Source organism: Hypoxylon fragiforme (assembly GCF_022984875.1).
Source record: "Hypoxylon fragiforme strain CBS 206.31 chromosome Unknown GGS25scaffold_3, whole genome shotgun sequence".
NCBI lineage: Eukaryota > Fungi > Ascomycota > Sordariomycetes > Xylariales > Hypoxylaceae > Hypoxylon > Hypoxylon fragiforme.
This window is the reverse complement of record NW_026054758.1, coordinates 1,822,030-1,833,840: the sequence shown is the minus strand read 5'-3', so window position 1 is coordinate 1,833,840 and position 11,811 is coordinate 1,822,030. Positions and strand designations below refer to the sequence as shown.

The window sequence follows — 11,811 nt, the reverse complement described above, 5'->3', positions numbered from 1 at the left end:
AGCCACTTGTGGCTGATGTGTGTAACTACTCAACATTGAAAACCCACGTGCTTCGATTGAAGTCACTGGTCTCCAAATTGGAACCTTCCAACTTCATTCCAAGTTCATCTAATTCCCCTAATGTTAAGCATTCGCTCTCAAAGATCTCATGTCACTAATATCCTAGTGATTCTATGAAAACCTTGACAGAGAGTGTATGTTTACCCAGGTATATGTGATCCTATCTTGAGTGAGAGTCATCATGTCGTTCCCGAATATCTGGCACCATCGGAAGGTAGCCGACACCTCAGCCAAGGCATGCGAGCTTTGCTTTAAACCAAGTACCAGTGTGCTCTTCAACCCAGAGAATAAGGTGGGTTTAGGCTCATATCACACTATGAACGGTGAACGCCTTCCTGATATCGATCGCTTCTACTTAGGACTTCTTCTATGTATGCCTTGCTCATATCAAGGATAGGGGCTTTTGTTCCCCGATAATTGATCAGGAAGCCATTGCCGCCAAGAAGAAGAAGGAAATGGAAGAGGAGCTCGAGAAAGTGAAGAAAGAGTACGAAGAAAAGCAACGTAAGAAACAGGAGAAAAATTCGAAAAAATCAGAAGAAGAAAAGGATAAGGCCAAGGACGATGAAGGAAATGACTCCAAGAAACCCGAGAAGAAAGATGATTTGAAGCCAAATAGTAAAGTAGGCTCTTCATATACCCCCTCGCTAAATACCTCTTAAGGTCTCGGTTGATTGACAGTTACAGGACAAGGCGGACGACAACACCTCACCAAAACCAGAGGAAGAACCGCGCGTCTTTGCATTACAAAGGTCGGTATCCTTACTAGCTACCGGGTAGACTTTGTAGTTACTAATGATATGCAGGACCTTCTATCAACAGCGACTAGATAGAAAACGCCAAGCTGAGATGGCTAAGAGAAACCGAGAACGCTTAAGTAACCCTAGCTACTTTCCATCCGTTCCTAAGGACCTCCCTTGAGAGGTCAGCGATGCTTTGAATAGGTTACCTTCACAATCTTCGATTCAAGAGGTAGTATACAGGAATCTGCCGAGCCCGCGGATATTTCTAACCCATGCGTTCACTACCTATTTAACGTAGCATATAAAAGCCTGCGGGGGCTACTATGCTATGCGGAGCAGATGTAGCTCTTGGAAACCTCCCTTATTGTTGAGTATACCGACGGCCCTAGTTGGAAGTTGGGTCACAATTACCGTGAAGCGAGCTATGACCTTAAGCCTGAATACCTCTTTTCAGAGTTGGCAATACTCTTGAACCGCAATTCGCTCAATATAATAAACCGAGTATGTTGTATCTTGGGTCAGCACAGCGTTTACGGGAATGCACACATGATTTCCCCTCAACACCCCAATTTCTGCTTTTGAAAGTCGCGTCTAGCAATTCGCCCAGTTGCGTCCATTTCGGATTGGTGTTTTACTCCCACAGTAGTCTCCTACGGGCTGAGATATCGAAAAGCTGACCACCAAAAGCTGTCTGTGCCTTAGATCTTTCCTTACATGCCAGAGATGTCTGAGCTGCTTTACAAGGCTAGCGGTGATCAATTTCTGCTAAGAACATATCCCCAACATGATGCTTTCGAGCACACAATTTTCTGTCGAGCTTTGAAAGACGTGCTTAGCGAGTTTCGTTTACAGTCCGTCTCTCCTATTGTCTATCACTCAAATGATGTGAGAAAATGTTATGCGAACTAGATGAACCAATCTTGGCCTCCCCACTTCAGTCACCTTCGTCATCTCTGCAATCCGCTATAAGAAGATTAGCGCTTACATTGCGTCGACAACGCACGGCAAAGGTTCTGATGATACCATTCTGAGCAATGAGGTAGTGCAGGCAGCATCACTCAACGAGTGGATATGGTTGATCTACTGGCTAGCTCCCGTGGTCTCCAAACAGACGCAGCATTAGTGCAACTACATTTACAACTTTTTGACGAGGATACACTAGTTGTCCATGCATCATGGTTCTCATATTACTTTTCCTAGGACCGGTCTGGCACGTAGCGGGCGTGTGATGGTGATATATGGTTTTGACATGTCTCCTGCAAGCGGACAAGCCATCTCGTCGCCGGTTTAGGAAGGTTTTACGACACCACGAAAAAGGTTACCTTCAGCGTGCAGCATAAGGTGCAGCATGAATCTAGTCCCACAAGCTGATCTGATCCGGCCATATTCGGGTGTTCTCTGAACGAGTGGAACATAAGTCCCTGGGCATATATTTTGCCGTCAGCCTTATAATAGGTAGCACCAACTATATGAGCGATCTCGGCCTTTTCTAAGCCATTATTGTTGTCCGGCGATACTAACTGTGGTAGCCGTGACGATCGGTGATGTAGCAGGCCAACTTTTTGGCTACTGCAACATGCAGTGCAATATTCACTCACAATAGATTAGCAGGCTGCATTCGACAAGGCCGTCTTACCTAGCACCACCATCTACGTCTTCGTTCCGTTTAGGTCACCGTTTTGAATTACTGCTCAGGGACTTAGCTGGATGGTTGCTACGTTTTAGGTACAACTGGAATCTCGGTCTTTCTCCTCACACAAGGCCAAAGCACAACGCCGTTGAGTTATGCAGCGTCCCACCACAGGCCTACATTTCATCTTGTGCCTATCCCTACCACACAGACTGGTCTACTCTTTACATATTACTTTGTATTTCTCCGCCAGAGAATATTCATCCAGCACGCCTGCTTCAGTTCGGCTCATTAACCGGGCTATCCCATTGCTAGGTGCCTACGTACTTACGCGGGGCCGTCTAACATGGAGACGCATGTTAGTGCTGACACTTCAACTGAACACACCCCTCTGCGAATCCTTCATGACTTAGATTTGAACACTTCATGCATCATCTTTACAGACACCCCATGGGCCTCAGAATCACTTGGTAGTAATTGTACACCCCAACTGCAGTTAGCTGCGGGGTGCTATTGACGAGTTACGACTATGATACAAGGGTTTCTATAGCGATGCTAGACTGATGGAAAGCAATCGGAAGGCTTTCGCACATTCATACATTAGCCAAGCTGACCGGTTATAGAGGGTTATGTGACCTTGGGAGGTCACTGGGTCGATATGTCCACCTCTTATTCAGTGTATGACATGGTTTTGAGAGGGATTTCCTGAGGACCAACTTTACCACAAGGCACCGGAATAACACCCGGATGCGCCAGTGAGTCAACATCAACACACTCAATGCAACTAAGCAACCCAATTCCTAGGTTAAACGGCATCTGAAGTATCTGCTTTATTCGCAAGCAGACGTGAAACAGTTACTCATCACTCTTTCATGCTTGTGTTGGGTACCCAAGCTGTACCACCTACTCTGTATTTGGTCTTAGACTTACATTCCAAAAGTCACGCCGATAGGCTACTTCAAAGACGAAACTTTGTGATCGGCATATATATTCTCGATCGCTAAAGGTTGCGGAGGTGCCGAGACGTTGCATAACGGACGATTGCCCGGAACTGGCTCCGCTTTACGGATCCGCATTGAAAGTTACACCGACACCGAATCCGGACGCACGCAATTCTTGACTAAAAGGGGGGGGTTGTCCTTCCCAGGAGGAAAACTCCTCTAACTGTTTCAGGCCTCAAAGTGAGACTTGCAGGGCTGAGGTACGAGGCACTGGCCGGTCACACAGTTGTCGCCTATTCCTGCCAGGAAAAGCGATTTGAGGCACGTAACACAGGTAAATCCCTTACCTTCCACGAATATGGCTGGTATTACTGCTGCGCCTCTTGAGTTCTAGACTGCGTAGGGCTGGAGGCTAGCCCTATGTACGGCTCAATCGAAACAATCTTGAAAACGTGGTGGCTTGTCTTGGCGAATAGCCATCCCTAGGTACCTAGGTAGGATTCATCTCATTTTCAGACCAAGGATTCAGTTGAAGGTTTAAGGCGATAGCTTTGATTTTGATTTTGATGGATTATCTGCTATCAATTTCGGACTTTTTCACTGAACCGGCATGGAAGTCAATGCCAGAATCACGAATATGACTACCTCAGCTTCGGCCCGGCCTTTACCGAATCAATTTACAGATACCTATCGTGATAACTCTTCGTCCTACGTATGAAATCCCACCCTGGTGCATCTTAATACCTGGTTAGCTAGCTCTATGCTGTGCTACCTTTGTAATGCGAGGGTGTTACGTCAGGCTCATGTTTTACCCCTATTTTCTTCTTCTTCTTCTTCTTCTTCTTCGGAAAGGGTCCTACCAGCAGCGAACACAAAGAATGACAAGTCACGATCCGGAAATCCCGAAAGTTTCACGTCCAAAAATATCGGAGTTTTGCCCATAACATCAATAATTCGTGAAGACAAAGATAAAACACACACAATCTCACAGGCTGCAGGTCGGAACGCCCACCAATCTAAACGCAGCCGGAGCGAGGGCAATAACTATACCTAGGTACCTAGGAAGCAAATATTATTGATTCGGATTTAACACACTACCCGAAAACAGAAGCTGGGGGAGAAAAACAAAAAAGGATGGATGGGAGCGCGGGCCATCCGAAGTGAGATCTTTGCAAGATCCCAATGGTTAGGCGAACCAATCTAACTCTCAATCTGGGTGCATTAATCATTGAGCTTACTACTAGGTAGGTACATACAATACATTGGAGGCCAGAACCGGAAGTCCGCCGTTTCATAAGTACCTACCTTGGTCTATTTCCCCTCTACTCACACACCGAGGTGGGAGGGAGTACGACGGATAGGCAAGGCTAATATTTGCAAGGGTTGGCCGCAGTCGTATCCAACTTCCTGTAGCCTTCTGGATGTACGTACCGGAGCTATTCCTTCAAGCCAAATCAAGATGTGCGCCGCACAACCACTACCTACCTACATGTAGGTGTCTACCGAGTCGCAACGGGCTATTACCAAAACCAGCATCGCGATGTGATGGATCATCACTTAAACAACACATTTACGTAAGGCTCACCTGTTGCCCTTTTTGTGACAATCCCAATAAGCACTCCGACCCCCACGTCTCTTATTCGGGGCTTATCGTGGGTGAGATGATGCTGTGGTTTGGCTAGGCACCCGGCTGACGTCGACAAGGCTAGGTTAGGGGAGCTTTGTTGACGAGGAGAGCATAATAGGTTACCTAATCAGCACGCGTATGGCAGGTGATCATCCAAAGCCCTGCCAGCGGCGAGAGCTTAGTGGGCACGGAACTTTCGATACCTAGGATGCATGTGACAAGCAAACAAGCAACAGCCCTACTGTACTCCAACATTCCTTCCCCAATTCCCCAGTTTGACTACAGGGCTCTCTTTATGCGCAGTCGCAAGGGGAAAGCATATCGATCCTTCAGGTGGTAAGGCAAGTGTTCCCTATCGCGTGCGCGTGCGCGTGCGTCCAAATTTTATACGACGGAACGCTGTCGTATTTCTGGTTTGTTTTGCAGCCTGTGCCACATGTCGTGCAATTTTCCGCGGATGTAGATACGCGGTGCTGACTGCAGTATCTGGGGGGGCCTTCCGTCGGCGAGCTTCCGGTCGAACGAAATCTTGGGTAGATAGCTGCTGCCAACAGATATGTAGGTAGGGAGGTGAGTAAGTAGGTAGGCAAACAACAGCCTTATCAGAGCAACGTCATCTCTCTGTTTTGTTATGCCTACGAGGACACTGTGCCGTTTTGCATATGTATATGCACGAACCTAGGTATACTCCTACCTGGGAATGCATGTTTTACGGCAAGGAATAGGTAAAGTTGGAGTTGTTCTGCCCTACGAGGAAGCCGACTAACCCTTTTTCGATCATGGGGAAAGAGAGGGCTCGGGGAGGCTCCAGGGCTTGTATAACTTGGCATTGGATGGGTGGAAACCTAGCTTCATTGAGCGACGCCTTGCGCTATTGTTGACGACGAAGGAGTTACATAGTAATTCAGGATTCGTGTAACTTACCTATCACATACTTTCTACACATCATCTTGAATAAAACAAGTCAAATTAAAGACTTCAATCTTAAAGTTCCAATTCTTACTATTACCTACCCCCTACCAGACCAGCACTGCCCTCTCTTACTATGTAGGTACCTATTTATCCACCAAATACCAACACCCATAATAGGTACTAAACTTCAGCTGTAGTCTGTGCGCAAAATCCTGCCCATCAGTTGTCACTTTGCCCATCCCATCCCATCCCATCGTATCCCCAGCTACTTACCTACTTGCCTGCCCTCGCAAAAAAAGATCCAAACTAAGTATTAATTAATGACTGGGTTAACAGCAAGCCAACGGACGGACGAACAGCATTAGTTATGTAGGTTAGTCAATACTTTGTTTAGTAAACCACAAGTCCATCCTTAGATCTATCTAGTCTTTCCACAAACCATCTACCTTTCTCCAAAATTTTCCGGACCACAAGAAAGAAAAAAAAAAAAAAATCAAACGAACATCGCAAAGTCCGGGCGACTTTCGGGAGCGAAACCGAAAAAACAAGCCACCACTCTCTTCCCCCGCCCCCCCCCCCCCCCCTTCCTCCTTACTCGTAGCTTCGTCCAATCTCTCTCGACGATGGTGCAAAACTTCCAACAACACAGTAAGTAAAACTAATCATCTTCTTGGTTGCTTTACGTGAAGGAAGGCGTGAGATATATACTTGATACTTCCCAGATACCTTATTAGGTAGGTAGAGCTATGTATGTAGGTGTATGCGCAGCGATTCCTTTGGCACGTGAATATTGTTCTAGATTTTTCCGTCGCCCAGATCTACATACCACGGTATACCTGCCATATCGCGCTACCACTGGAAAGCCCCTCGTAACAGCGACGTATAATACAGCAAGAACAGAGAGAGAAAGAGCTTCCTTCCCCCTCCAAACACAGTACATTCTCTCCCAACAACCACAACCACAGCTACTGTAAACCCACAACTCCTGCGCGGTGCTTTTGAAACCAGGGGTTCACCCAGATCAACCAAGCCCGATACGATCGGACGAGGGAATAACAGTAGGTAACTAATGCCTGGCCTTCCTCAACAACAAGCCTCCTTTAGGTATGGGCACTTAACCTAGGTAGGTATGTACCTAGAATCCCGACAAAGCCCTCAACTCTCAAACTCCCTAAACGAACCCGGCGACGAAGCTGAGTAAGTGATGTGATATCAAGACCACTCACTCACTTACACAGGAATATGATTAATCGGCCACCAAACCACTAACAGCGAAAAAAAGGGGGTTAGGGGGGTTAGGGGCAGGGGTGGGGGGGAAGAAGATTGTACCTACAATTGGAAACCAGTGGAGTTGTAGTTACACCAAAAACCCAACACCCGTTGACGAAAAATTGCTTCACGTAAGGGAAGTTCCGTACCTTACCTACTAGAATCTTAGATAGGTATAATATAACTAGTTAGTTATATGATGTGATATGCTAACGAACCTAACCTAACCTCACCAACCTACCTACCTACTTAACCAAGTAGGGCTGACTAGCCCTCGTCAGGAGTCTTACACGGTGCTGACAGCTACATAAAGTGAGATGTGATCACTGATCACTGATTCATTCCATGTACGGTAGGTTAGTAAATACCAAGATACTTAACTACTCACCAATCTAGGTTAAATTCCTACATACATAGCTAAAGGTAGATAGATAGATAGATAGATATTCTAGGGCTGATTTATTGAGGTTGCCTACCTACCTATCTACCAAGCATGTACGTACGTATGTGTTGGTTGACAGCAATGAATTCGCCACGGAAAATTCCGACGCGCCACGAAGCATACATAGGTAGGTAGCTAGGCAGCTACATGGTACAGACGTACATACGTATCACATATTGATTTGCTCTATCAATTCAGCCGCAATGAACACAAACCTACTAGGTAAGCTTGGCTTTTTTTTTATTCGGAAAGGGGTTAATTAGCTAGATACGGATAGCCCAGGCCCAACTACCTAAATATCTAACCTAATAGTACATAGGTACAGTAGGTAGGTAGCTATGCAGGCCGGCACAAGCTTGCTTTTGACGTCAGCATAAGCCTTGCAGTCGATCTACGTGTCCATCGCCAAGCCATGCATTCATCCCCGTACATACCTTCAGAGGGCGGAAGAGATTGGGGGTAGGCAGGTATCAGAAATGGAATGAATACGGCAATGCATCATCTACCGCAAACACGGCACTATGTTGTTGCGAGAAGACCAAAAAAAAGGAGGTTGGGGGGCACGATGTGGGATGTGATATCGGTGATTTGAAGATACATAGAGTACATCCCACCTTGTCCACACCGACAGTTTCCATCACGGGCAAATATGTAAGTTGAGCTGACGCGACGCGTGTGATCTCATCTCGGCCCAGCGCATGATTTGCCAAAGTACATAAGCTCCGCGAAAAAAAAAAGTTGCATGCTAATCCCGAGAGGGCTGAGTGTATGGAGTTCCACCACTTGCATCAGACGCAGGTATTCGTACGTTTGGTATTCAAACAATGCCGAAGCCAAAAAGACTGCGGGTAAGGGGTCCGTTCGATAGCGTCAGCACCAGGTAATTGTATTGTATGTAACTACCAAATAGTTAGAGCTTATGTTGTTGGATCATGGATGTCGAAACGAGATCGCGAATGAACATGGGAAACCCGAGAATGCCCTTGAGGAATAAGGACGGTAAGCAAGGTTGTAACCCCGGGTATTTTGTTTAAAAAGGGGGTAAAAGGTAAGCCCTATGCCGGAAGCGTACAGCTTTTCGATTAAGTGGTCGTGCATCTGACATTATGCCCACAAGGGGGTAAGCCCCTTATTGGCAACGTGCTCTGCGATGTTTGATTGCGAGTACATCTGGCCAAGTGGGTTCACAGACAGGTGATGGGGATGGGGAGGTGTGTACGGAGAAAAGCAGAGAGTACAACATTGCTAGACAAGGCAGGTTGGCAGCTAGCCCTGTCGCTAGGAACCCAGTCCTTGATGTACATCCATATTAGCGGCGGGTTAGGTAAGATACATGCTGGGAACTGGAGGGGGGTGAGCCATTAGATGGATGTCAGCAACTTGACTGGCTCGTGCTTCTGACGTATCAATTTGAGGAACCGGTACGACTGCTGTTTCAGGCAATCACTCAGGCTAGGCAGCCTATTTACTTGATGAAGTCTCAAGTAAAAATATGAACCATAAGCGTGAAAGTACCGATGATCAATTAAGGTCCCTCATGACCAACCTCATCTCATAAGTTACCATTTCGTACCGGAGGCACTCGAACTCTAGTGGCATCCATATGCCGGGGAGCAACCTCGTCAACCCGACTCCGTTGAAGCGAAAAGGCTGGAACTACCCACTCGTTACAGGTACACCTTAGACCTTGCCATGCGTAACGGCCGACCGTGGCGCCGCACTTCGCATTTGGGCAGGTAAGACGGCCCTCGAGAGCACCGTCTTCCAGTACCGGCCGCATCCAGGAGAGCGTGTCGATAAAGATGTGAGCACAGTTGGAAGATTCCGGCCCATGCGACAACACGAATTTTGGGGTTGCAAGTACGCGTCTACATTTCTTGCATCGAACCTCCTTGCCATCTTCCTTGTCCGCTTCTGTTGCGGTAGCTTCCTGGCCTTGCCCCACCTCATCCTCGAACCGGATGTATTTCGTGTCGGGCGCCATGTTACAGTCCCGGGATTCCTCCAACATGATTTCGTACAGCCATTTTTGGTACACTGGATGATGTTCCACGGCCTTGTCGTGGTCAGCAGGGCAGCCCATCTCCCACCACAGCTGAAGCTGGTCAATGAAGCCTTCATTGGGTGCTGCTGATGCGCGACCCTGGCGGACCCACTCTAGCGCTTTCGTTACAGCATCGCTGGAAGTCTGCCGACGCTGAGCCGCTGACGCAGCCGACGGGGGGGAAACCTGCTGCTTGCCTCCGTATCGGTGAGGGTACTTGTAGAGGAGATACGCCATCACGCAGGTCACAGATCGTGATATGCCCATCGCACAGTGCACAAAAACCCCCCGAGGAGAGGCGGTGTCTTCGGACCTATCTGCGTCCACCACGCCACTACTTGGCGGATGCAGAGCATTCTCGATGAAGCGCACGACGGACGGAAAATGAACTAGCAGGTCGGAGTCCGGGTCATCATCAATGTCAATGCTCATACGCTTGTACGACTTGGCTTCCTCGCCCTCGTTGTCAAAGGAGTACTTGAAGAGGGAAAGCACGTGCGTGATTGTGTGAGGTTGAAGTTGACGACGCTGGCTTTCAGGGTCAAGGGCCCAGACTCTGAAGGCGCAAGTCAGCTCATACCCAGGGTGAGACTTTCATGGGCTAGAAATTACCCTCCTACGTAGAGATTTTCGTCTCCGGGTACCCTAGAGATCATCGCCATTTTGCTTGGTACGTAGACCAAGGGTCTTGGCCTCGCTGTATGATGCTGGAAACTTTTAGGATATGTCAAATCCGATGTTCAGGAAATATAATAGGATCAATAGAGGTTTGTCTGTTTTCAAATATTCAACGTATTTAGGTACCTAGGTGTATATTAGACATTAAACAAAAGGCTTCTGATAATGAGACTCGTCCTTTTATTCACTTGATATTTCCAAGTTCAGGTGGGAAGGAAAAAATGGATCTAGATGGCTCTAGCCAACGCCGCCTCACATACGAATTCAATGTGGCGTCTGCGGCTGTGCAATTTAAACTCCCTCTCAAAGACACTAGGTACACTCTAGTACCTAGGTACTTTGGCTTAGCAGCTTCAAACTTTATGTTCTGTTTTAACCTCTTCTTCCTTCCCGGTAGGGCTGAGTCATGTGACGCGTAAGGCCTGCCCCGCCCGCGCTAATCCGCTATGAGTATAATACGCAGGTAAGGTGGTTTGACTTGCAGCTTCCCGCTTGAATCCTAGCGGCATTTCCCAACTTCCCGTCCAATGGAACATCCATGGGGAAACCAAAGCCCAAAATGCAACCATTCGTCAGATTGTACGTTTGTATGTTACTACCTAGTATGTACAGGCCCAGGTACTAGGTACCTACACTCCTATGTAATATTTTGCTGTCGCTAGGTCACATTGAAACATTAACATCGAGGTATTAGGTACATGCACTTATGCCAATTCTTCTTGTGTGTTTCAATCAAATATCCAAGGTTCTCTTACCCCATGTTATACTACATAGCATGTATTTCATATACCTACCTAGGTAGGTACTATTAATGTATTATCCACGTATAACTAGTCCTCTAGGCATTGTTTTAATATTCCCTGACTCAAAACCAGTTCATAGCCCCATGTCTCATTGTTTGGAACTGACTCATAAATTATCTTGGTAATTCGATTGCCACATGTTCGGAATGGTCAGCCCAGCTTCTTGCAAAGATACCTTTTGGCTGGCGACCTTTTTTTTTTTTTTTTTTTTTTAGGGGTAAGGGGGGGCGTCGTTGTAACAAAAACGACCCGAACCCGCCCATGACGCACCTGGCATTTTCAGATACCTACCTAATCCAACGCTAGTCTACTTATACATGGCTTGCATAGAGGTCAATATGCATGTATTGTACCCTTCCACCTTAGAGTACCCGCGAAAAATTTCGGTTGCCTGCAAAGATCGTTCGTTCCATTGTATTAAAGGTCTCCTTCATTTGTTCTAACAGGAAACTCCTCACACCCCAAAGCCAACCCCCCCTTTTTTCACTTATTTATTCCTCGTCTTGCTTGTTTGCTTGCTTGCTTGCTTGGCTGCAGACCTACTCGTAACATTTGGAAACAGCCTAAGCTGAGTTATTATATCTATATGGCGGCAAGTTACCTTTGCCGGCCATATATATTCAAGAAAGCAAAGGAACCCAAACATAGTCTGGAGTTTACTA

At 47.0% G+C, this 11,811-nt stretch overlaps 2 protein-coding genes across 2 annotated transcripts; one reads left to right on the top strand and one right to left on the bottom strand.

Annotated features, from left to right (window-relative positions):
* Positions 1-241: 241 nt before the first annotated feature.
* Positions 242-981, top strand: GGS25DRAFT_519428 (DUF1742-domain-containing protein; the record flags this gene model as incomplete). The annotated part of the gene is made up of 4 exons (XM_049263703.1): positions 242-352; positions 420-683; positions 748-812; positions 867-981. The coding sequence occupies 4 exons, from the start codon at positions 242-244 to the stop codon at positions 979-981; spliced, it is 555 nt and encodes a 184-aa protein (XP_049118902.1).
* Positions 982-8,949: 7,968 nt separating this feature from the next.
* Positions 8,950-10,430, bottom strand: GGS25DRAFT_183428 (dual specificity protein phosphatase 12). Its single transcript, XM_049256644.1, has 2 exons — positions 10,281-10,430; positions 8,950-10,224 (listed from the first exon to the last, which is right to left on the bottom strand). Exons 1-2 carry the CDS (start codon positions 10,328-10,330, stop codon positions 9,177-9,179), a joined length of 1,098 nt encoding a protein of 365 aa, XP_049118901.1. The 5' UTR covers positions 10,331-10,430; the 3' UTR covers positions 8,950-9,176.
* Between the last annotated feature and the right edge of the window lie 1,381 nt (positions 10,431-11,811).

Coding starts and splice junctions, on each gene's coding strand:
- GGS25DRAFT_183428 (XM_049256644.1), bottom strand. CDS start 10,330: ATGGCGATGATCTCTAGGGTACCCGGAGACGAAAATCTCTACGTAGGA. Junction 10,225..10,280: donor GAAAATCTCTACGTAGGAGG/GTAATTTCTAGC, acceptor TTGCGCCTTCAG/AGTCTGGGCCCTTGACCCTG.